The sequence below is a fragment of the Castor canadensis genome, chromosome 9, assembly GCF_047511655.1.
Source record: "Castor canadensis chromosome 9, mCasCan1.hap1v2, whole genome shotgun sequence".
Taxonomy (NCBI): domain Eukaryota; kingdom Metazoa; phylum Chordata; class Mammalia; order Rodentia; family Castoridae; genus Castor; species Castor canadensis.
In genome coordinates, this window is record NC_133394.1 from 86391771 (window position 1) to 86416222 (window position 24452).

The 24452-nt window shown below is 38.8% G+C and overlaps 1 protein-coding gene across 3 annotated transcripts in view; it reads left to right on the plus strand.

Annotated features, from left to right (window-relative positions):
* LOC109679976 (transmembrane protein 150C) overlaps window positions 1–24452 on the plus strand; it is a 79976-nt gene that overhangs the window by 48292 nt on the left and 7232 nt on the right. For all 3 annotated transcript variants that reach the window (XM_074041896.1, XM_074041895.1, XM_074041894.1), the window contains exons 2-6: window positions 17448–17537; window positions 18368–18421; window positions 18531–18563; window positions 18663–18730; window positions 23678–23805. In XM_074041896.1, the coding sequence (XP_073897997.1) occupies window positions 17458–17537; window positions 18368–18421; window positions 18531–18563; window positions 18663–18730; window positions 23678–23805 (363 nt within the window). In that variant the 5' untranslated portion in view covers window positions 17448–17457. The remainder of the gene's footprint in view (window positions 1–17447; window positions 17538–18367; window positions 18422–18530; window positions 18564–18662; window positions 18731–23677; window positions 23806–24452) is intronic.

The window sequence follows — 24452 nt, forward strand, 5'->3', positions numbered from 1 at the left end:
GAAAACATGGAGCTTTTCCTGTGTATTGTAACAGTATTATCATATGAATTTTAACTCATATTCCTTGGAGATAATTTATTCACAAGGCTACACTTACAGGGAGGTTGCTAGTTATAGTCTAGTTGAGTGGTCATTTGTTGAGTTTGGTGCTGTACCAATCTACAGTAATAAAGATCTTTAATTGATTTACGTTCTAAGAAGTTTGGAGAGTGGTAGTATTAGGACTTAGGCGCAGTGACTTCATGGTGTTGTCAAGGACTAATTCCTTCTACCTTCTATTCTGTCATTGTTAGTGGCATTGTTAGCTTGGGTCCTCATGTTTGTCTCATGATTACATCATGGCTACCATAGCACAGGTACTGTATTTTCACTACATCATCCCAAGTAGGAAAGAAGGAAGGTGGGTGAAAAAGAGGCTTTCCATTATCAGGGGTGCAAAATCTTCCCATCTGATACTTAGTAGACTTCTTTTTTGCATTTCATTGGCAGGCACAAGTGTGTCTGAAATAGTATTTGTCAAAGAAAAACAAGATATCTATGCTTGGCTTTACTAGTCATGACCTCCTACACCTGTGTATTGAGCACATTGCTGTCTTGAGTAAAATTAGACTTCTGTTAGCTATAAAAAAAAGAGAAGAAATGACTGTTGAGTTGCTGGTTATAGCTGTCCCATGTGGGCAGTGTTCATTATTATTACTAAAGACATAAGTGGACTCTAAGGGGGCTCTTGGTATAGAAACTCTAAGACCATATTAAATTAAAGTGCTAATAGAGGGAGGGTAAATGAAGGAGATTAAGGTGATGGTATACGATAGATGGACTTCACATACGCATATGAAATGGAACTGAGAAACTTCTTGCAATTGCTTTAGGTGGGCAGGGAGGAGGTTGAGGGAGAGAGGTGATGGGGACAATGTAAATAATGTACAATATAAGTCTAATCAGAATTGTCACTATGAATCCTCCTCAGTATAATTAAAATATCCTTTAAAAATTTATAAAATAATGAAGTACTGTTAAAAGGGAATTCCTTCTGGGATTATCCCATGAACAGTATTGGACCAGTGTGTTCCATCTGTTTCTAACAAAAACAATCCTTGGGGCCGCAGCATAAAAAGATCCCTAGAGTCATGTGTCAATTGAATGTAGGTGATTGCTTTAGAATCAAGAGAATATTGGAGAAAAACCAATCAGTTTTTGTTTTTTTGTTATTGTTTCCTGCCAGTGCTCATGAAAAATTTTGCAGGACAGTGGATTGACCTCACAGATTTAATGATATTGTTTATATCTGCTGATTGCAGGAAGTCATGTATTTTTAAGGTGATACCAGGTCACCCAAGGACTGTACTTTCCCAGATTTAAGATTTAGTGAAAAAAATTTTAATGGTTGGCTTGTGACTTATTTCTTGGCTGTTTTGCATTTTTCCCCATGCTGAGTTATTTTTCAAAGTCTGTAAACATTTTAGAAAAAAAAAAGCACAGTTCTTGTCATTACCACTCACAATTGCAAATGAATTACAACACAATATGAACACTTCACATTTGCCCATGACACGCAAAGCAAAGATTCCCAGAGAGAGGATCTTGGTTCATAGACACTGTGGCAGTACTTGTCGTTAGTGGGTAGCTCATTAATCTTTTCTGCCCCAGTCCAGCTGGCTCATGAAAAATTAGTACGTCAGGGAGCTCATTTCCTGATTAATTACAAAGCAAAAAAGATAACTGAAGACCTAAACAGCACTGGAAGTAGAGCATAGTCATGTGTCACTTAACAACAGGGACACATTCTGACAAGAGTGTCATTCGATGATTTCATAGAATATCGCAGAGTGTTCTTATACAAACTGAGTATGAGGTCATTGAGCAATATAATTTTGGGGGGAACTACTGTTACACCCAAGGTTTGTACTTGACAGAGTGGGAGAAAATATTTGCCAACTATACATCAGACAAAGGACTGATAACCAGAATATACAGGGAACTTAAAAAACTAAATTCTCCCAAAACTAATGAACCAATAAAGAAATGGGCAAGTGAACTAAACAGAACTTTCTCAAAAGAAGAAATTCAAATGGCCAGAAAACACATGAAAAAATGCTCACCATCTCTAGCAATAAAGGAAATGCAAATTAAAACCACACTAAGATTCCACCTCACCCCTGTTAGAATAGCCATCATCAGCAACACCACCAACAACAGGTGTTGGCGAGGATGCGGGGAAAAAGGAACCCTCTTACACTGTTGGTGGGAATGTAGACTAGTACAACCACTCTGGAAAAAAATTTGGAGGCTACTTAAAAAGCTGGACATCGATCTACCATTTGATCCCCTACTCTTGGGGATATACCCAAAAGACTGTTACTCCAGAGGCACCTGCACATCCATGTTTATTGCGGCACTATTCACAATAGCCAAGTTATGGAAACAGCCAAGATGCCCCAGCACTGACGAATGGATTAAGAAAATGTGGTATCTATACACAATGGAATTTTATGCAGCCATGAAGAAGAACAAAATGTTATCATTCGCTGGTAAATGGATGGAATTGGAGAACATCATTCTGAGTGAGGTTAGCCTGGCTCAAAAAATGAAAAATTGTATGTTCTCCCTCATATGTGGACATTAGATCAAGGGCAAACACAACAAGGGGATTGGACTATGAGCACATGATAAAAGCGAGAGCACACAAGGGAGGGGTGAGGATAGGTAAGACACCTAAAAAACTAGCTAGCATTTGTTGCCCTTAACGCAGAGAAACTAAAGCAGATACCTTAAAGCAACTGAGGCCAATAGGAAAAGGGGAACAGGTACTAGAGAAAAGGTTAGATCAAAAAGAATTAACCTAGAAGGTAACACCCACACACAGGAAATCAATGTGAGTCAATGCCCTGTATAGCTATCCTTATCTCAACCAGCAAAAACCCTTGTTCCTTCCTATTATTGCTTATACTCTCTCTACAACAAAATTAGAAATAAGGGCAAAATAGTTTCTGCTGGGTATTGGGGCGGGGAGAGGGAGGGGGCGGAGTGGGTGGTAAGGGAGGGGGTGGGGGCAGGGGGGAGAAATGAACCAAGCCTTGTATGCACATATGAATAATAAAAGAAAAATGAAAAAAAATGGCTAAACATTTCCACCTACAAATGGAAAACTGATAGTCCACTGGATCATCTCTGTTTGCAGCTAGAGACACCACTTCTAACAATGACTGACATATCACAAAAGTTAAGATGCTATTTTCTAGGGCTAGAAAGTGTATGCTTGTTAAAACAAGTGCTATTTGTACACACTAGGGCTGTGGACAGAGGCAGCTAGAGTTATCCACTCTGCAGCTAGGTGACCAGGGCTTGGGAATTCCAGCTATGCCACTTACTAGTTGTATGACCTTGGCTAAATCCTCTCTCTGCCACAGTTTCTTCATTGGTAAAGAGGGACCAATAATGATACAAACCTCATAATGTTTTTATGAAGGTTGAAAATATAATGAAAACACTCAAAACAGTGTCTAGCAAATAGCCAGCCTCTCAATACGTGCTAACTGTAGTCATATACCACAGCACCACACTTCTTTTTTTTTTTTCATTTTTCTTTTATTATTCATATGTGCATACAAGGCTTGGTTCATTTCTCCCCCCTGCCCCCACCCCCTCCCTTACCACCCACTCTGCCCCCTCCGTCTCCCCCCCCAATACCCAGCAGAAACTATTTTGCCCTTATTTCTAATTTTGTTGTAGAGAGAGTATAAGCAATAATAGGAAGGAACAAGGGTTTTTGCTGGTTGAGATAAGGATAGCTATACAGGGCATTGACTCACATTGATTTCCTGTGTGTGGGTGTTACCTTCTAGGTTAATTCTTTTTGATCTAACCTTTTCTCTAGTACCTGTTCCCCTTTTCCTATTGGCCTCAGTTGCTTTAAGGTATCTGCTTTAGTTTCTCTGCGTTAAGGGCAACAAATGCTAGCTAGTTTTTTAGGTGTCTTACCTATCCTCACCCCTCCCTTGTGTGCTCTCGCTTTTATCATGTGCTCATAGTCCAATCCCCTTGTTGTGTTTGCCCTTGATCTAATGTCCACATATGAGGGAGAACATACAATTTTTCATTTTTTGAGCCAGGCTAACCTCACTCAGAATGACGTTCTCCAATTCCATCCATTTACCAGCGAATGATAACATTTTGTTCTTCTTCATGGCTGCATAAAATTCCATTGTGTATAGATACCACATTTTCTTAATCCATTCGTCAGTGCTGGGGTATCTTGGCTGTTTCCATAACTTGGCTATTGTGAATAGTGCCGCAATAAACATGGATGTGCAGGTGCCTCTGGAGTAACAGTCTTTTGGGTATATCCCCAAGAGTGGTATTGCTGGATCAAATGTCCAGCTTTTCGATGTCCAGCTAGATCGATGTCCAGCTTTTTAAGTAGCCTCCAAATTTTTTTCCAGAGTGGTTGTACTAGTCTACATTCCCACCAACAGTGTAAGAGGGTTCCTTTTTCCCCGCATCCTCGCCAATACCTGTTGTTGGTGGTGTTGCTGATGATGGCTATTCTAACAGGGGTGAGGTGGAATCTAAGCGTGGTTTTAATTTGCATTTCCTTTATTGCTAGAGATGGTGAGCATTTTTTCATGTGTTTTCTGGCCATTTGAATTTCTTCTTTTGAGAAAGTTCTGTTTAGTTCACTTGCCCATTTCTTTATTGGTTCATTAGTTTTGGGAGAATTTAGTTTTTTAAGTTCCCTGTATATTCTGGTTATCAGTCCTTTGTCTGATGTATAGTTGGCAAATATTTTCTCCCACTCTGTGGGTGTTCTCTTCAGTTTAGAGACCATTTCTTTTGATGAACAGAAGCTTTTTAGTTTTATGAGGTCCCATTTATCTATGCTATCTCTTAGTTGCTGTGCTGCTGGGGTTTCATTGAGAAAGTTCTTACCTATACCTACTAACTCCAGAGTATTTCCTACTCTTTCTTGTATCAACTTAAGAGTTTGGGGTCTGATATTAAGATCCTTGATCCATTTTAAGGTAATCTTGGTATAGGGTGATATACATGGATCTAGTTTCAGTTTTTTGCAGACTGCTAACCAGTTTTCCCAGCAGTTTTTGTTGAAGAGGCTGCTATTTCTCCATCGTATATTTTTAGCTCCTTTGTCAAAGATAAGTTGCTTATAGTTGTGTGGCTTCATATCTGGATCCTCTATTCTGTTCCACTGGTCTTCATGTCTGTTTTTGTGCCAGTACCATGCTGTTTTTATTGTTATTGCTTTGTAATATAGTTTGAAGTCAGGTATTGTGATACCTCCTGCATTGTTCTTTTGACTGAGTATTGCCTTGGCTATTCGTGGCCTCTTGTGTTTCCATATAAATTTAACAGTAGATTTTTCAATCTCTTTAATGAATGTCATTGGAATTTTGATGGGAATTGCATTAAACATGTAGATTACTTTGGGGAGTATCGATATTTTTACTATGTTGATTCTACCAATCCATGAGCATGGGCGATCTCTCCACTTTCTATAGTCTTCCTCAATCTCTTTCTTCAGAAGTGTATAGTTTTCCTTGTAGAGGTCTTTCACATCTTTTGTTAGGTTTACACCTAGGTATTTGATTTTGTTTGAGGCTATTGTAAATGGAATTGTTTTCATACATTCTTTTTCCGTTTGCTCATTGTTAGTGTATAGAAATGCTAATGATTTTTCTATGTTGATTTTATATCCTGCTACCTTGCTATAGCTATTGATGATGTCTAGAAGCTTCTGAGTAGAGTTTTTTTGGGTCTTTAAGGTATAGGATCATGTCGTCTGCAAATAGGGATATTTTGACAGTTTCTTTACCTATTTGTATTCCTTTTATTCCTTCTTCTTGCCTAATTGCTCTGGCTAGGAATTCCAGTACTATGTTGAATAGGAGTGGAGATAGTGGGCATCCTTGTCTGGTTCCTGATTTTGGAGGGAATGGTTTTAATTTTTCTCCGTTAAGTATAATGCTGGCTGTAGGTTTGTCATATATAGCTTTTATAATGTTGAGGAACTTTCCTTCTATTCCTAGTTTTCTTAGAACTTTTATCATGAAATGATGTTGGATCTTATCAAAGGCTTTTTCTGCATCTATTGAGATGATCAAGTGGTTTTTGTCTTTGGTTCTGTTAATGTGGTTTATTACGTTTATTGATTTTCGTATGTTGAACCACCCCTGCATCCCTGGGATGAAGCCTACTTGGTCGTGGTGAATAATCTTTTTGATGTGTTGCTGAATTCGGTTTGCCATTATTTTGTTGAGGATTTTTGCATCAATGTTCATTAAGGAGATTGGACTGCAGTTCTCCTTTTTAGAGGTGTCTTTGCCTGGTTTTGGGATAAGTGTAATACTGGCTTCATAAAATGTGTTTGGCAGTTTTCCTTCCCTTTCTATTTCATGGAACAGTTTAAGGAGGGTTGGTATCAGTTCTTCTTTAAAGGTCTGATAGAATTCAGCAGAGAATCTGTCAGTTCCTGGACTTTTCTTTTTGGGGAGACTCTTGATTGCTGCTTCAATTTCATTTTGTGTTATAGGTCTATTCAGGTGATTAATTTCCTCTTGGTTCAGTTTTGGATGATCATATGTTTCTAGAAATCTGTCCATTTCTTTTAGATTTTCAAATTTATTTGAATATAGGTTCTCAAAGTAGTCTCTGATGATTTCCTGGACTTCCATGGTGTTTGTTGTTAGCTCCCCTTTTGCACTCCTAATTCTACTAATTTGGGTTTTTTCTCTCCTCATTTTAGTCAGGTTTGCCAGGGATCTGTTGATCTTGTTTATTTTTTCAAAGAACCAACTTTTTGTTTCATTAATTCTTTGTATGGTTTTTTTGGTTTATATTTCGTTGATTTCAGCTCTTATTTTTATTATTTCTCTCCTTCTATTTGTTTTGGGATTTGCTTGTTCTTGTTTTTCTACGAGTTTGAGATGTATCATTAGGTCATCGATTTGGGATCTTTCAATCTTTTTAATATATGCACTCATGGCTATAAACTTTCCTCTCAAGACTGCCTTAGCTGTGTCCCATAGGTTCCAGTAGGTTGTGTTTTCATTTTCATTGACTTCCAGGAACTTTTTAATTTCCTCTTTTATTGCATCGATGATCCATTCTTCATTAAGTAATGAGTTATTTAGTTTCCAGCTGTTTGCATGTTTTTTGTCTTTACTTTTGTTGTTGAGTTCTACTTTTACTGCATTGTGGTCAGATAGTATGCACGGTATTATTTCTATTTTCTTATATTTGCTGAGGCTTGCTTTGTGCCCTAGGATATGATCTATTTTGGAGAAGGTTCCATGGGCTGCTGAGAAGAATGTATATTGTGTAGAGGTTGGATGAAATGTTCTGTAGACATCTACTAGGTCCACTTGATCTATTGCATATTTTAGATCTTGGATTTCTTTATTGAGTTTTTGTTTGGATGACCTATCTATTGATGATAATGGAGTGTTAAAGTCTCCCACAACCACTGTGTTGGCGTTTATATATGCTTTTAGGTCTTTCAGGGTATGTTTGATGAAATTGGGTGTGTTGACATTGGGTGCGTACAGATTGATGATTATTATTTCCTTTTGGTCTATTTCCCCTTTTATTAGTATGGAATGTCCTTCTTAATCTCGTTTGATCAATGTAGGTTTGAAGTCTACTTTGTCAGAGATAAGTATTGCTACTCCTGCTTGTTTTCGGGGGCCATTGGCTTGGTAAATCTTCTTCCAGCCTTTCATCCTAAGCATATGCTTATTTCTGTCAGTGAGATGAGTCTCCTGTAAGCAACAAATTGTTGGATCTTCTTTTTTAATCCATTTTGTCAAACGGTGTCTTTTGATGGGTGAATTAAGTCCATTAACATTAAGCGTTAGTACTGATAGGTATGTGGTGATTCCTGCCATTTAGTTGTCTTGGTTGTTTGAAAGTTTGATTGTGTGTACCTAACTTGATGTTACTCTCTACTGTCTTGCTTTTTCTTATCCTGTGATTTGGTGCTGCCTGTCTTTTCATGGTTAAGTTGGGTGTCACTTTCTGTGTGCAGGATCCCTTGAAGAATCTTTTGTAGTGGTGGCTTTGTGGTCACATATTGTTTTAGTTTCTGCTTATCATGGAAGACTTTTATTGCTCCATCTATTTTGAATGACAGCTTTGCTGGGTAGAGTATCCTGGGGTTGAAGTTATTTTCATTCAGTGCCCGGAAGATCTCACCCCACGCTCTTCTTGCTTTTAATGTTTCTGTTGAGAAGTCTGCTGTGATTTTGATGGGTTTACCTTTGTATGTTACTTGTTTTTTCTCTCTTACAGCCTTCAATATTCTTTCCCTAGTTTCTGAACTTGTTGTTTTAATGATGATATGTCATGGAGTAGTTCTATTTTGATCTGGTCTGTTTGGTGTCCTGGAGGCCTCTTGCATTTGTATGGGAATATCTTTCTCTAGATTTGGGAAATTTTCCGTTATTATTTTGTTGAATATATTACACATTCCCTTCGCTTGCACCTCTTCTCCTTCTTCGATGCCCATGATTCTCAAGTTTGGTCTTTTGATGGAGTCAGTGAGTTCTTGCATTTTCTTTTCACAGGTCTTGAGTTGTTTAATTAATAGTTCTTTGGTTTTTCCTTTAATTACCATTTCATCTTCAAGTTCTGAGATTCTGTCTTCTGTTTGTTCTATTCTGCTGGATTAATCTTCCGTTTTGTTTTGCAGTTCTGTTTCATTCTTTTTTCTGAGGTTTTCCATATCCTGGCAGTTTTCTTCTTTATTGTTGTCTATTTTTGTCCTGAGTTCATTTATCCATTTATTCATTGTGTTCTCTCTTTCACTTTGGCATTTATACAGTGCTTCTATGGCTTCCTTTATTTCTTCTTTTGCTTTTTCAAATTCTCTATTTTTATTGTCTTGGAATTTCTTGAGTGTCTCCTGTACATTTTGGTTGACCTTATCCAGTATCATCTCTATAAAATTCTCATTGAGTACTTGTAGTATGTCTTCTTTAAATTATTCTTGTGGGCTTCATTGGGTCCTTTGGCATAGTTTATCTTCATTTTGTTGGAGTCTGGCTCTGAGTTTCTGTTCTCTTCATTCCCCTCTGGTTCCTGTACTAATTTTTTGCTGTGGGGAAACTGGTTTCCCTGTTTTTTCTGTCTTCCTGTCATTGTCCTTGGTGTTGTTACTGTCCCTGTACTGTGTGCAATTAAGTATTTTCTAGCTTGTAATAATAACAATGGTAATATTTAGAATGGAAGAGTGAGCTGAGATGGAAAGCAAGAAGTTAAAGAAAAGGGGAAAACAAATATACAGACAAGAGGGAGAAAGCAGAACAAGGTATCAGACAAGAGAGTTTCAAAGGTATAAACAGGGAGTGTTAGTGTGCTAATTGACAGTAAGCTGAACAGACATTAGAGAGACAGAGAGAGGATTGAAAATCAAAGATAAAAAAAATAAAAAATAAGTAAATGAAAGTAATATCTATATATAAAAATGAATTAAAATAAAATAGAAAATTAAAAAAAAAAAAAAACCAAAAAACTTCCAAGTTTATATGCGATGCAGTTTCAGTCTTAATAATTTGGGTGTCAGTCTCAATCTCCAGTCCTGGAGTTGGTGCCTCAGATGTTGTTCTGTAGTTGTCTCATCAAAGGGGATGCATAAAGTAGAACAAAACTACACACTCACACACACACACACACACACACACACAAAAGCCCCACCAATTGTCCCAAGTTCAAGTGCAATACAGTTTCAGTAAGTTTTTCGGCTTGCAGGTGTAATTCAGTTGTTCTCTCATCAAAGGTAGGGAGAAAAAGAAAAAAAAGCGTCTGGAGACAGTTCTGAGAGTGGTATCTGCAACTGTGGCTTGCCTGCCTGCTGCTCTCAGCCTGTAGCTGGCGGCGTTATTTATGCAGATCTCTGGGGTGAGCTAGCACTCACCTGGTCCCACAGGCTTTGTTTGCTCAGAGTTCTCCTGTGCGGGAGCCTCTGCTACAGGCTTTCCCCTTTCCAAGCACTGGGAAAGGTGACACTGCCCCCGCATTGTCAGGCCTGCGTGTTTATCTATAGTTCATGTGGGAGGTGGGTCTTCCCCCCTCTCCTCTGAAGTTTTCCTCCCACTGCCACTTTCAGAAGCTTTCCCTGCTCCTGCTTACTGGGCAGTGCTGCTGCTCCTGCCGGCCGCCATGTTTGTTTACAGTTCATGTGGGAAGTGGGTCTTCCCTCCTCTCCTGTGGAGTTTTCCTCCCTCCTCCACTCTCACAAGCGTCCCGCTCCTGGTTGCTGGGCACGTGCCCCGCTCCCGCCAGAGGCTCTCCGGCCCACCCGGCTCGTTTATTTACAGTCCCGGGAAGGATTCCCTTCCCCCAATCTTCAGCGCTCAGGGTGCCCCACCCTCTTTCCAGCGTGTCTTAACTGTTCTTATTGCTTATTACTCAGTTTCTCTTTTTTTTTTTTCCCTGGTGGAGGTCAGTCTGTCCAGGGGGCTATGCTGCTCTGGCCCAGGCTTGTCTGTGGGGGAACCGCAGTACCGTGAAGCTCACCTGGTCTGCATCTTCCCAAGCCGTATGGGCGCCGGCCACTGGCGGCCCCCGCGGCCCTCCTCGTTTCTCCGTTTAACGTGAAGTGGAGATTCTCTGCACCAGCTGGAGATGTGGAGGGGTCAAAGTTATGCCTTTTCTCGGTGATTATGCCTGCAAAGTGTGTCTCCAGCATCTCTCCAAGATTTCACTATAGGAGGGTCGCTTTCTGCTTCCTACCTCTAGCCGCCATCTTGGAATCTCCCTAGCCATTGCTTAATAGAGTAGAAAGCTTCTCCTCCAGGACTGCCATTGGTAACAGTATGCTGTATCCTTTGGCTTTGATGGCTTCATTAGTTTATGCTGTTTGGAATTTGATGATAAAAGTACGAATAATCCTATGACTTTGACTTTATAAAGACCCCTTTTAGCCAGTAAAAGCAGTGGTGGATCTTAGGTAATAACGTTATATATGAGTAGAATACAACTTTACTTTCATGAGATTGTAACATTTCTCTCATCTATAGAGGGAGCCACCACAATCTATAGTGGGAGCCACCACAATCTTTCTGCTACAATTCATTTCCTCTCTGGAAAAATGAGAGCTTCAGGGACACCAGGCCACAAAAGGAGTAGATAGAAGATGGGGGTTTCCATCACCTCACTAATAGTGCTGGAGTCCCCACGTATTGCACTCACACCACAGATTGGGCAAGAGAGTGCAGATCACTCACACTTGGGGAATGACATTTATTGGAAGGAAAGAACACATGGTAGAAATGTACAGAGTTGGCAGGGTTGGCTCTCTGGGAAGATTTGACCATCTGGAGAACAGCTTTGCAAGACATTTGGATAAATAGTACCATTTGGAGGAGAGTCTTCCAAACCTTAATGCTGAACCCTTTCAAGAAGGTTTATGCAACTCTGGCTCTTTTTCTCCTTTTCTCAGAAGCTTATTAGATGACATTCCATATATAATCAGCCATTTAAGACATGGCGACTTATCCTTAGTTTTTTACTATGAAATATTATTGGAAGGTTAGTTTCAATAGAGTAAATATTATACAGAATCAAAAAAGAAGTACAATACAGAATGCAAAGATAAAACTCTTAGCAGTGTGGAACATTCCTTCCCCCTCCCTGTCCTTAAAGAGGCTTATTCATGTAGCCAGGAAAACAGGGGAACTTATCCTTGCTGGGAAATGTAAGTAAAGTTTGGGTGACCCTTTCTAATGTGCAAGCAATGGACCAGTTTATTTTAAGGATGTCTAGGAAGATGGAAGAGAACCATTTCTGAGTTTTAACTTTAATCCTCAGGCAACAGTGAGGCAAAGTCAGGAGAATTGATTTAACAGGTCTGTTCCCTTACTATTCTGGGTAAGTAAGTTATCTGAACTTGCCTAGCTGGAATAGCTCAGAGTTGGTCCTTGGTGCTAGCACCTCCAGCACCAAGAACAAAGAGCACAGCAGTGTTGTTTCTCTGCTGCAGGTTCTGTTGTCACATTAGAAGTTATAAATTGACTAAAGAAGAACCAATAGATTCTTTGGATAAGAAAAGAGAAGTAATGTAATGATGGAGTGCCTATTCTGCAAGTATAAAGCCCTGAGTTCATCCAGTCCCACCTAAGACAGACAGACAGAGAGAGAGAGAGAGAGAGAGAGAGAGAAAGTACATATAACAGAGCCTCTTCCTTTGGTTAACATAGTTCTATCAGGGAGGGAAAAATAAATAAAAACCAAGATCTGTCCTACAGGGACACTGGTAGGTTAACAAAATCAGAACTGGTCCTGAAGAGCTTTTTGCTGATTTTTCTGGTATTTAGTTGCAGATTTTCTGGTTCTTAGATGATCTTGGCACTTAACAGGAGGTTTTGTAGAGCAAAGGTTGATAAGGAGGTAGAGTAGGTAAAGGGGGTTTCTCTCTCTCTCTCTCTCTCTCTCTCCACACACACACACACACACACACACACACACACACACACACACACACACACATACACACACACACAGCCCTCTGATCTTAAGCTCATACCTGTCAGTTCCTAGAACAGCCTGGAGTGGTAAGATGTTTTATGACTATGGTTTATGTCCTTCAGCATAAGAATCTTTCTCTGGTTCTACAGAAGTCTGACTTAAATTGTCACATGTTTCCTGATTCTTGCAAAAGTAATTTATGCATAGTCTAGGATCTAACCCAATTCAATAAGACAATTGAGACTTAACCAAATCAAAGGTTTTAATGTAAAACCATAGCCAGGCATATGGTGCACACTTGTAATTCCAGCTGTGTGAGAGGCATAGGTAGGAGGATCACAATCTGAAACCAACCCAGGTAAACATGGGAGACCCCTGCCTAAAGCAAAAAAGGGGAGGGTGGAAACATGGCTCAAGTGGTAGAGCAGCTGCCTAGCCAAAAAAAAAAAAAAGTAAAACTACAAATCTTTCAGAAAAAAAGAACATGGGAGAAAATCTTTGAGATCAAAGGTGAGACAGAGTTCTTAGGCTTGACATCAAAAGCATGACCCATACAAGGAAATTTTGGCAAGTTAGGCTTTATCAAAAGTAAAAACTTTTGTTCTGCAAGAGACCTTGTAAAGTGCCAATACCATTCAGTGGGGAAAGACAGTCTTTTAATTAAATGGTTTGGAATCATGACATGCAAAAGAATGAGGCTACCTTACACTGTATACAAAGTTTAACTAAAATGAACCAAAGCCCGAAATGAGAACTAGAACTAAAAGCCCTTAGATGGAAGCACAGAGGGAAAGCCTCATGACATGGGACTTGGCAGTGTTTTCTTGGATCAGAGACCAAAAATTAGATGAATTGTACTTCATCAAAATCAAAAACTTTTGTGCACCAAAGGACACTATCAATAGAGTGAAACGACAACTTGCATATATAATGGAAGAAAATTTTGTAAATCATATATTTTATGAAGGATTAATATCCAGAATATATAAAGAACTAAAACTTAACAACAAAAACCCAAACAACTCAACTTTAAAATGTGCAAAAGATTTAAATTAAAATTTCTTCAAAGCAAATATATAAATGGGAAATAATCACACAGTCACACAAACCTATGCAGGTGGCAAAATTACGTAAAACTAAATACACAGTGAAAGGAGTATATACAAAACCAGTGAAATCCAAATAAAGGTGAAGGATTGCATCAAAGCCAGTTTCTTGTTAGTGATGTTATACTTTGGTATGCAGGAAATTGCCCCTGGAGAGACTGAGAGAAGGACATACAAGAGCTCATTGTATTATTTCTTACAACTCCATGTGAATTTGCAATTAGCTCAAAAAGCAGGGTGGGACATAGCCAAGGTAAAAAATTCTTAAGAAGCACCAAAGTAGTTCATTGCAAGCTAATAAGGTAACCATTCATAGACTTACCCTTTTCGTCTCCCAAGGCATCCCTTAGAGTTAACAAAGGGCAATTTTCATTTATCATCAGGCAAGGGATACAGATGGTTTTCTCAGAATTTAAATGTAAGGTTGCTCTATGAGAGTTAAATTACTAACAGTAAAGCAATTTATCCATGGACCACTAGTTCATACAGTATGTTTCATATTAGTCCCCCTCTTATCTGAAGTCTTGCTTTCCATGGTTTTACTTACCCACCACAGTCAATGGTCCAACTACAGTGGCCACTGGCCACTTCAGATGTTTCCAAAACAAATGAGAGTGCATACTGAAAGGTACCAAAACATAGAATGTCAGGGAAGCAGACCTTCAATATTAAGATGATAAAATATAAATTTTTGGAAAACCATTTGAAGAAAAAAAAATTATAACTGAAAGTAAGGGCCTGTGTACCTTTAGAAAAGTGGAAGCCCAGAGAAGAGAGTGCTCAGTTGTCCTGAGACACTGCAGAGTGGGGACCAGTCCTAACACAAGCATCTCTCAGCAGTTACAGTGCAGCACTTATAGAACATGGATTTTTTGTGAGTTGCTTATCTGTGCCATAATCACCACAATCCTATAAAAATTCGAGTTATCTCTATGGTCAGACTAAGGCTTAGGTGATGGGATAATCTGCCAAGGAGCCCGCTAGTGAGTGGCTGAGCTGGTTTTTGGTCCTATGCCTTGCTGTCCCGTGAGACTGCCTCCCTTTACAGAAAATCAGTGCAGAAAGCTGTTATAAGCATGTCTCCGTGCTTGTAGAGATGTCTCTTTAACACTTCATCTATATTCCTGCTTGCAAATGCTGACTTCCCACATAGATGTTCCTAAAATGGGAGCCAGTGTGAGTGTTGTTCATTTGACGGTTCTCTTTCTTGTTGTATATTTGTAGGTTGGCATTGTGACTGTCAGCAAACTAATGCAGAAAGGGTTACCATCTCCTCTGGGAATGATAATTGTGAGTGTATTGGAGCACGCTGTCACTGTAGAGATCTTAAGTACTGGACTTGGGTTAGCCTTCATGGTACTACCACCTTGGGAGGCCTCAGTCTTTGACATCTTTCTCCCTTTCTTCAAATTCAACAATCTTCCTGTAGTGAGATAGGGAGAAAGTGTTTCTGATTTCAATAACTGAGCCAGGCCTGTGGAGTCAGTTTCTGCAAAGCTGAGGTTGGGACGTCAAGTTCGTAAGACTTTTTCCAACATAACTATCTCGGCAGAACTTATTCTATCAGAGCACCCTGTTCAGTGGCAGGTCCAGAATGACTGCTTTACCTATTCACTCACCACTCCTATTTTCTGTATGTCTACATTTTGGCTATCGGTGTTATTATTTTTGTTAATGTAACTAGTAGCTTTATTATGAACACACAACTTTTTGGACATAGATTAATTGATACCGACTGATCATTTCAGGTGTATACTTAAAATGTTCCCCTTTCTTCCACATTATACAAATTGGAAAGACATGGACCACTAATTCATACAGTACCTTTTATATTAGTCCCCCTAATCTGCAGTTTTATTTTCCATGGTTTCTGTTATCCATAATCAACCATGATCCAAAAGTATTAAATGGAAAGTTCCAGAAATAAGCATTTTGTTAAGTCTTGGAATTGCATGCTGTTCTGAGTAGTGTGATAAAATCTTGCGCTATCCTGCTCCATCCTACCCAGGACTTGAATCACCCTTGCACAGTGTATCCACATAGTATATACTGCCTTCCCATTAGTCACTTAGAAGCAATCTCAGTTAGCTGATCAACTCTTGTGGTATCACAGTGCTTGTCTTCAAGTCTTAACCTAAAGAGTGAGAATAGTGATGCTGGCAACTCATATATGCCAAAAAAGAAGCTGTAAAGAGCTTCTTTTAAGTGCAAATGCATGTATATATGGGGAAAAACAGTATATATGGGGTCAGTGCTATCCATGGTTTCAGGCAAACTCTAAGGGAGTCTTGTGATACACCCTCTCAGGTAAGGAGGGATGATTGTACATATTGCATAGACTGGTACATATACGTAATTGTATTTATTAGATCTCAACTCAGCAGTTGTACCACCTGGCATAAGTGGAGTATCAATAATTGTGAATTTGATTGGATTAGATTAGATTAATTTGATTGAAAGTGCCTCTCTAATGTCTTTCAACTTCTAGATTCTGTAATTTAACACTACTGCCCAGATATGTGTTTAGACTGAGGCATGACTGTTAAACACATGTTAGCAGGTCAGGTGTCTGTCTCCTGGTCAGAAAGAGCACCTTAATTGGCACATCATTCTAGGAACCCAGACATCCTGACGCTTGCAGAAAGGACTGGTTTGCCAGCCTCAAGGGAGCATCATGTTCTGTCTGGTGTCAACACTTGGGAGGTGCAGAGAGGCTCAGCATGTGAAAGCAGATATAATGGGGGTACTCTGAAAAGCATGCTCAAATCCAATAAATGAACTCATCACAATTAGTTGTAAATTTTAAATAATGATCTCCCTAAAGATCTCCCTAGAAATAGCATTTAAAGGCTGGGGATGTCGCTCAGTGGTAGAGCGCTTGCCTAGCATGTACAAGGCCCTGGGTTCCATCCCCAGAACTGCAAAAAAACAAAATTGTCTTTTCTAATTAAAAAAAATTTGATCACATTATCATTTTGTTTGTCAGGTCACCAGTGGAGGTCACTGGTGTATTTTCTCTTCTTAGAACTGGGCTTTTTGTCTTAATGATTACGTTAGTACTCAATATCTCTAACAGATTTTGTCTGATGGTTTTAGGCAAAGATAAGATATAAAGTGCTAACCAGTTATTTCTTTATGCTTGATACCAATAAATTTTCATAGACAATTCTGAAGCTTCTAGTTTTCATTTCGTTGAGGGGGAGGAATTTTTGTTCATATATTTTTGCGATAAAAAATATAATTTCCAAGAGTGCCTGACATCTTTATTTTTTCCAGTGTGTTTATTGGAGCTAATTTAATGCATTGTTTTCCAGAACATTCATCTTTACAGTCTACTGAGAGAGCTGCTCAATAACATGTCCTGAGAACAGTTCATATTTGCAAAGCCTTTCTCATTTCCCCATGTTGCTAGTTTATTTAGTAATCATTTGTTTCTAAAACTCCAGTCTGCCATGCTGTAGACTTATGTACACTCCATGCCCATAGTGCATGAATGTTAATAACACTGAAAGGAAGTTGGAAGATGCCTTGGTATCTTGTTCTTTTCCTGACAGTGCTAACCCAAAGCCCTTTGTCTTTTCTTAAATATATCAAACATATACAGGATAAACACTTTTATGAGAAAACTTTCCATCAGGTCACACAAAGTTAAGACTCTGAAATATTTAATCTAGTGCTAGACAACAACCACCTATGAAACTGGTCCAGGGATTTCTCATTTGAATAGATGGCAAAAATGACAGATTTGAATCATGATTTCATAAAACACATTTTTCCAATTGTACTTCCTTTCCATCTTGAGAGAGTTAGGTGACTTTTTTGCCTTATTAATTAATTAATCAAGCATTCATTTTATTTCAGTGGTACAGGCATGGATGGGAAGAAATGCAGTGTATGGATGTTTCTACCTGTTGTATTTACTTTGTTTACCTCAGCTGGATTATGGATCGTGTAAGTATGCCCTTAATGAATAATTTAAAGATTCAGGTGCGAAGTAAATTAAAAAATAATTGTGATGGCATATCTGTTTGAATGTATTCGTAAGTAGTTTTAAATAATATATTTACTAATTCAACCTTGCCAAAGTCCTCATTCTTTCCATCTTTTATTACTCAAATTAAATAGCAAGGCTGAGTAATAAATTGTGCAAAGCTGGTAATGAAGAATTCTGATTTTATTTTGTAGTTCATGTTTTTGTGCAATGAACATTTCATAAACTGGTTATATGAATTCACTATTTGCAAGACTTTCTCATTTAACACCTATCTGCTGTGGATTACATTCACAGTCCAGTTATCGGTGAGGAGGTCTGTTATGTTTATAAAATGAGTACCAGTACATTGGAAATCCTGGCTCACCACAAAAATGGTCCCACACTTGCTTATTTCAAGTCATAGTCACCTGAAGAAAATTATTTTAGCTCCTTGAAGTTCGAGAATGGTGGACACATGTTCCTGAAAAATTAAAACTCTGAATTCTAATTTTAGTTTGTTCAGAGCTGTTTTGCTTATTTCTTTGTTTTCCAGTTTCCAGATTATAATCATCACCATTAATTTGGGGGTGTTTTGAAAGTTAAAGAAAATCAATTTTTTAAAAAAATTGAGCTTCAAAGAACTAGCTGGCCTAGTTCTTCTAGGCAAAGAATTGTAGTTAAAGAGCATCTTAGTTAGAAAAGAATATGATTTAGTATACCTAATCTAATTAAACTGGGAAACAAATAATTATTGAGTTTTTTGTTTTCAATTGCTTTGTTTTATAAGCTTGTCATTCTTTCTTGATAGGTACTTTATAGCTGTGGAAGATGACAAAATTCTGCCATTAAATTCAGCTGAAAGGTAAAGTTTATCTCTGGGGAATCCATTGGTCACCCATAGACTTAGCAAACCCTTTGCCACTGGTGAGGTTGAGCTGCTTTAACCAGAGCCTCTCTCTTCTGTTATCCAGGAAGCCCGGGGTGAAGCATGCTCCATACATAAGGTAACTCAGTAACTCACGCCTGATTGGCTGGATCTTAGGAAAAGTGGGAGAGTTATAGATTTTCATACAGAATTTATAAAACATTTCATTGTTTTCAAGTATTGCAGGTGATGATCCTCCTGCAAGCTGTGTGTTTAGTCAAGTCATGAACATGGCTGCATTCCTAGGTAAGATGGGCATAAAGAAAGCTCTATGCACTTTGGCACATTGCTTTCTTATTTTAAATTCTCCCAAATCCATATGAAAACCAATGGTGAGCTGACTTGATAATTTAGTATCGTATCAATCATGTCAATATGCTGAAGCCAGCTTTTTGTTTTAAGGGTCATTTTTTTCTTCTGATAATCCTTTTATGTTCACCTGCTTTCCTTACATTCCTCTTCCTTCACCATCTTTATCATTTCAGCATACTCTTAAATTTATTTCTTTTTCTGCATGAAATAATATATTTACGTGCCTTAAAATCCTGCATAAAAATGTAATACAGTGCAATATAGTTGCTCTGAAAAGAATGCTTTATTTATTCCTGCACTGGCAAAGATGAAAAAATGGAATAGGTTCTGTGATAAACATTGTTGAGTGTAGATACTATTTTTAAACCTTAAGATCAACATTAACATTAAAATCACAACCTCTTGTGTGCTTGGATACATATCAAACTGGCAAATGGAGGAGATTTAAGAAAAAAGAAAACTTTGGTATTCCTCCCTGACCCCATTTCTCCACTTTGTCTTCAGGGCCCAGGACCCTCCTTTCATATCCTGTCCCCCTCATTCTGCAGGTGCTTGCATGACCCTGTTAGTCCTCCAGAGATGGTGGGGATCAGCCATGCTGTCTCCTGGTTAACCCACCTAGTGTACCATCTCCTCAAGGCCAGCCTTCCCCTCATGCTTTAAAGGGCCAGTTAGCTGTCGCTGTTGGCATGCTATTGGAACAGGACCAGGGACAGCTCAACCTCTTCACAGTGATTTTCTAGGAGTGGGGCTTTTGAATGGTGAGACTTCCACTTCTAGCAAGAGATACAGATAATGTTAATTCTCAGTAATATTTAGCTTTGTGGTAACTGTCCTCCAAAAAAGGACCTGTTGTTTCATTTATGTATAAATCCTTCCCTTCCCCCCATTAAAAAATTCCTACTCACCTTTAATGTGTACTTTTTAAATGTCTGTGGTAGGAAAGGGAAAACCTGTAGAACTTACTGGAAAGTCAAGAGAGATTCTTGGGCCTATGTGCAGCACAGGTGGATTCTTAGCTCAAAATGTGAGAAACATGAAGAACATTCCCAGAGAAGCACATTGGGAACTTCTGTGAAGTTAGAAGATTTCTCCCTGGCGCTAACTGTGTTTTTGTCGGAGCCTTTCCTGGGCCAGACTTCACCTAACCAGGAAGTGTCTGGAAGCCATGGCTGCTACACCACCACTGCGGAGAAGGTTAATTACCCTGATGCTGTGGTTGTTGGATCCTTAAAGCACCTCTTCCCTTCCTGCTCTTGAGAAGCAGGGTTTTCACGTTCCAGATAGTCACAGGCACTGAACGGCATACCGCTTGGCAACTGGTGCCCACGTGGGACCAGGACTGGCCCTAGTCACTCATTTGGTCATCACTGCCTTCAGCCTTACAGCTGCCAAGAGCTTTGTCCTGGCTCCTTTTTTCTACTCTTGCCACTGCTCTTCTGAAAAGAGCCAATAATCTCACTCACACCAGAGCATAAATGGATGCTAAGGAGTGTTTGCATTTAGCAGAACATAAAGCCCCAAGAATCAGCCTTGAATTTCAGGGGTCTTTTGCAGATTCTCTGCATCATAGTACCTTGGCACCCACTCCTCTGATCATCCCACAGGGTGCAATACAGTAATTAACAGCCATCACTTCTATTCCAGACACAAAGCTAAGTGCTTTATAAACACAGCCTCATTTAATCACAATACGTAGGAGCCTGCCTGTACACAGCTGTCACAGCCGTCCTCCATTGGACTTTAGAGAGACCAATGAATATGTTGGAAGCTACATATTGTTCTCTCTGTATTCTTCAGACAAATGGATATTTCCCAGTGGCCTTTAGTGTATCATCTAAAAAATACCAGTTTGTACAGTTCACAAGTTTACCCAGACATAAACCTTATGATTAACTAATTATAAAAGCATTTTCAAAAACAAAGCACTGAAAGCAAGTTCCCTCTTCGAGATGACATTTGTCATCATCTTATTCTCCCTTTCTTCCTGCTCTACCAAGAAGCAATTAAGCTTTTACCAGCCCTTGCTCGAAGGTATTGCACATTCAGTGTTTAGTTTTTATTATCTTTCATCATTTTTAGTGCCATCTGGTAGACATAAAACTGATTAAGATTAGTGTTCAGTGAGAGCGAACCAACAATTACTTATTTATCAACTCTTCGAGCGGAAAGGAATCCATTTAGTAAAGATTCTTGCTCTGCACCGTGGCTTCTTTTATTGCCCAGGCCTGATGCAGGCCTGGATCTATTACTTTAGATTCCATAACTGGCTTTAAGAAATAGCCCATACTGCCTAGAAGTCATTGCTTTCTGACAGCAGTATAGATTATAATTTATAATCAGAAAATGAGCCAGTGTAGCATTTATTAAAATTAGTTGGCAAAGATCCTTTATCTTTTTGACAGGCTAATCAAAGATTGAGTGCTCAATTATTTTTTTTACAGAATTTGTTATGCTCTTTGTCTTAAATCTATACTTTCCCTTCCACTAGGGGAAAAAAAAACCTAAGACAAATTTGTTGAAAGGAATATTATTTCCTGCCCTGGGGAGGTTGTGAGGATAAAGCTAATAGCTGAATGATTCCAGTCACCTAATAGCAGCCGCTCTCCCTCATTCAGCCAAAACATATTGACTGTCTTGTTCTACCGCAGTCATAAATAGGAATTATTAATGCATAAACAGTAAAACTAAACAAAAAAGAATTTGGCCAGGTATCAGATTAGAACTGCAATGAAGAGATGTTATTCTGAGTTTTGAACCTGAAAAATCCCATTCAATTCCAAAATTTACAATTTTAATTTTAAAAAAAATTGGCAGTTTTGCTATTTGTACTCTTTTAAATTAGAAAGGAAAATTAAATGGGGAACACCTGTATATCAAAGGACTGTTCTGCATACCAAAAACAGCAGAAGGTTAAATTTTAAATCTTTTGCTAAACCAACTGCTAGCAAAATCTGAATTTTGGGGGTGGGGGGAGGGTGGTACTGAGGTTTGAACTCAGAGCACTGTGCTTGCTAAGCAGGCACTCTACCACTTTTTCGCCACAGAATCTAAGTGGCCATGGTAAAATGGGTCAGCGCATATAAAGATGCCCTCGAAACTGCTCTGTGGCCCAGAAGTCTTTTTCAGTCACTACCTGGTTGCAAATGGGCTCCATAACAGATAGTCTGAATATGTATCCATTCAAACAAGAGTTAGTAAAACTATTACAGGGTCAGAATGTTCATTAGTTTCACCACTCACAAACTACAGTCTGGTTTAAAAAGAAATTTGCCTTGTCTGAGCTGGTTAATAATGGAGGTAGTAGATTAAAAGGATATGTTAATTGTAAGGCCAAAAAAAAATAATGGTAAAGTATGGTGTTTGGAATGTATTTCTTGAAGTTAGGAGTACTGAGTTGAGTTACTGTCTTCAACTAGGTTTCTGTTTCCTACATAATTTCATCACCTGTTCATGATGAAATGACTTCTCACCCATGTCGCAAATAGGAAGGCTGCCACTGCTGGGGCCATATTGATTGGCAAGAGATGGATAGTGCCTTGAGTGACCATCAATTCCCCTCTCCTGGGTTTTATCTGGGTAGGTCAGTGTAAAGGAGCCATATGAGGGACTGGGTTTAGGGCTTATGCCAAAGTTCCAGCATAATCCTATCCCACAAAATTAAATGATCAGCAGAGAGGTCCCATAGTAATACTTTTCATTAGTCATTTCTAAAAGAAATTAAATTAACTTCATAGCTTGACATGATGAAATTCACCACACTTGGGAAATGCAAATTTATGGGCTTTGAAAATGAATGGCAAAAAAAAAAAATGAAAATGAATGGTTATGAATAAGGGCCTATAATCAAAGTTAAACCTTAGTAAATAATTACCAGCTTAGCTGTTACATAAATAAGGTAATTCTGAAATTTCTAATTATCTTCCCTGCTTTACCTTAAAGTAAAAATAAAATGTCTTAGGAAGTTGTAATTGTATTCCCTTATTCATAAATACAATTCAAGTTAGTTGCAAGTTCTCTTTCGTCATTTATAAGCTAACCTCTCCCAACTCTGCATAAATATGAAACTATCTCTATATTAAGCAATTAACAAAGGGTGATTCTTAAGATTAGTGGCTTCAGTGAACTGTCCCCCAGGTTTCTATTAGAAGTCAAGTTTGAAATCTAACTTCCCTCATTCTGTTTTTAAATTGTCAAATACCAATTTCTTCAAAAGAGAGCAGCCTTTGAAAATGAGTAATTAATATCTTTTGAAAGAATTGAGTTGACAATGAACACCTGCTGGGAGAATCAAAGGGAAGTGAGAGATTGAAGAGTTTTGTATACTTCTTTTATCTTCCTTCCTATCCCCAGGTATGGTTCCTGGCACAGGGACCTGATGGTTTGTCCAGATGAGGTCACCTTGTGCTCTTCCCCATGTCTTCCTGCCCTGTCTGCTTTAACACTGTTCTAAGCTAGAGGATGACAGAATCAGTGAATTCCTGGCCATGTTCTGTCTTTGTCCCCATCTCATTTGTTTTGTGCCATGCCTCTGCAATGCTTTCCAAAGCCTGTCTGTCCTTTGCTGACCTTGTTTTTGAAAACTCTGAGAACAACGCTACTAACAGCCCTGTCATTCTTGTAACACCAGAGTAACATAGAGCACTGCTGCTTCAGTCCTCTCTGCCTCTCTGCTTCCTCCAAGCTAGGGCTGACAAAACATCTGGAATAATCATGAGTGTCACATGTAAAGTTTCTTGAAAAATTGTCTGCCATTTCAGAGGTTTAAGATGCACTGGGGTGAAAAGTTCAGTTTTGCACATTATGGCTTTAAAACTCCACCTTATTATGTAGGTGTATGATTTCGGTTTTTTTAATTTTAAGATTTTGCTTTATTCCTAGCACTTGTGGTAGCTGTTCTGCGCTTCATACAACTGAAACCAAAGGTTTTAAACCCATGGCTGAATATTAGTGGATTGGTGGCGCTGTGCCTGGCTTCCTTTGGAATGACCTTACTTGGTAATTTTCAGGTACTCCACTTGGCCTTTTTCACCTCTCTCTCACTCTGGTAAGGCCTTCATTTGTATGATTATCGCATTCACTGAAGTATAGTTATTATGGCCCCTATCATTCTGCCTGAACCTTAAAAACAATTAGGAACATTGGTCCTAGTTTGCAAAGGTTCTCCAGCAGTCAGCCCAGATGGTCCTGGAGGCTGTTCTCATCACACACATGAGGCTATGCAGAAAAGTAGCTACTAGAAAAGCTGTATGTTTTCTACAAAGGATTTCAAAGTGGTTTATACTCTTTTTTCATAATAAATTGTATCCTAATGTGCCTTTCCAAAAAACTAATAAGATCATCTCCTGTTTATAATTAAACACTGATCAGCCTTATTTGATAAAGGTTTGCATTTCAGAGTAACAGGTTCATGTGGAAGTCATTTGAAAGGCCAGAATTTCCCTAGAACATCCATGACTGTGTAAATACATACTAACCCTAACTTTCTTCCTAGAAATTTAGAAGCCCGAGGTCACAACCCATAATACAATTTCCCTTGTCCTGAGTGATGTGACTTATTGTAATAGTTGACTGATTTCCTTGCTTCAGCTCCCTCTGCACCATCCTCCAGCCTAGGCCACATGTTCACGGCTACAAACTTTCTGTTGTTAGCAAC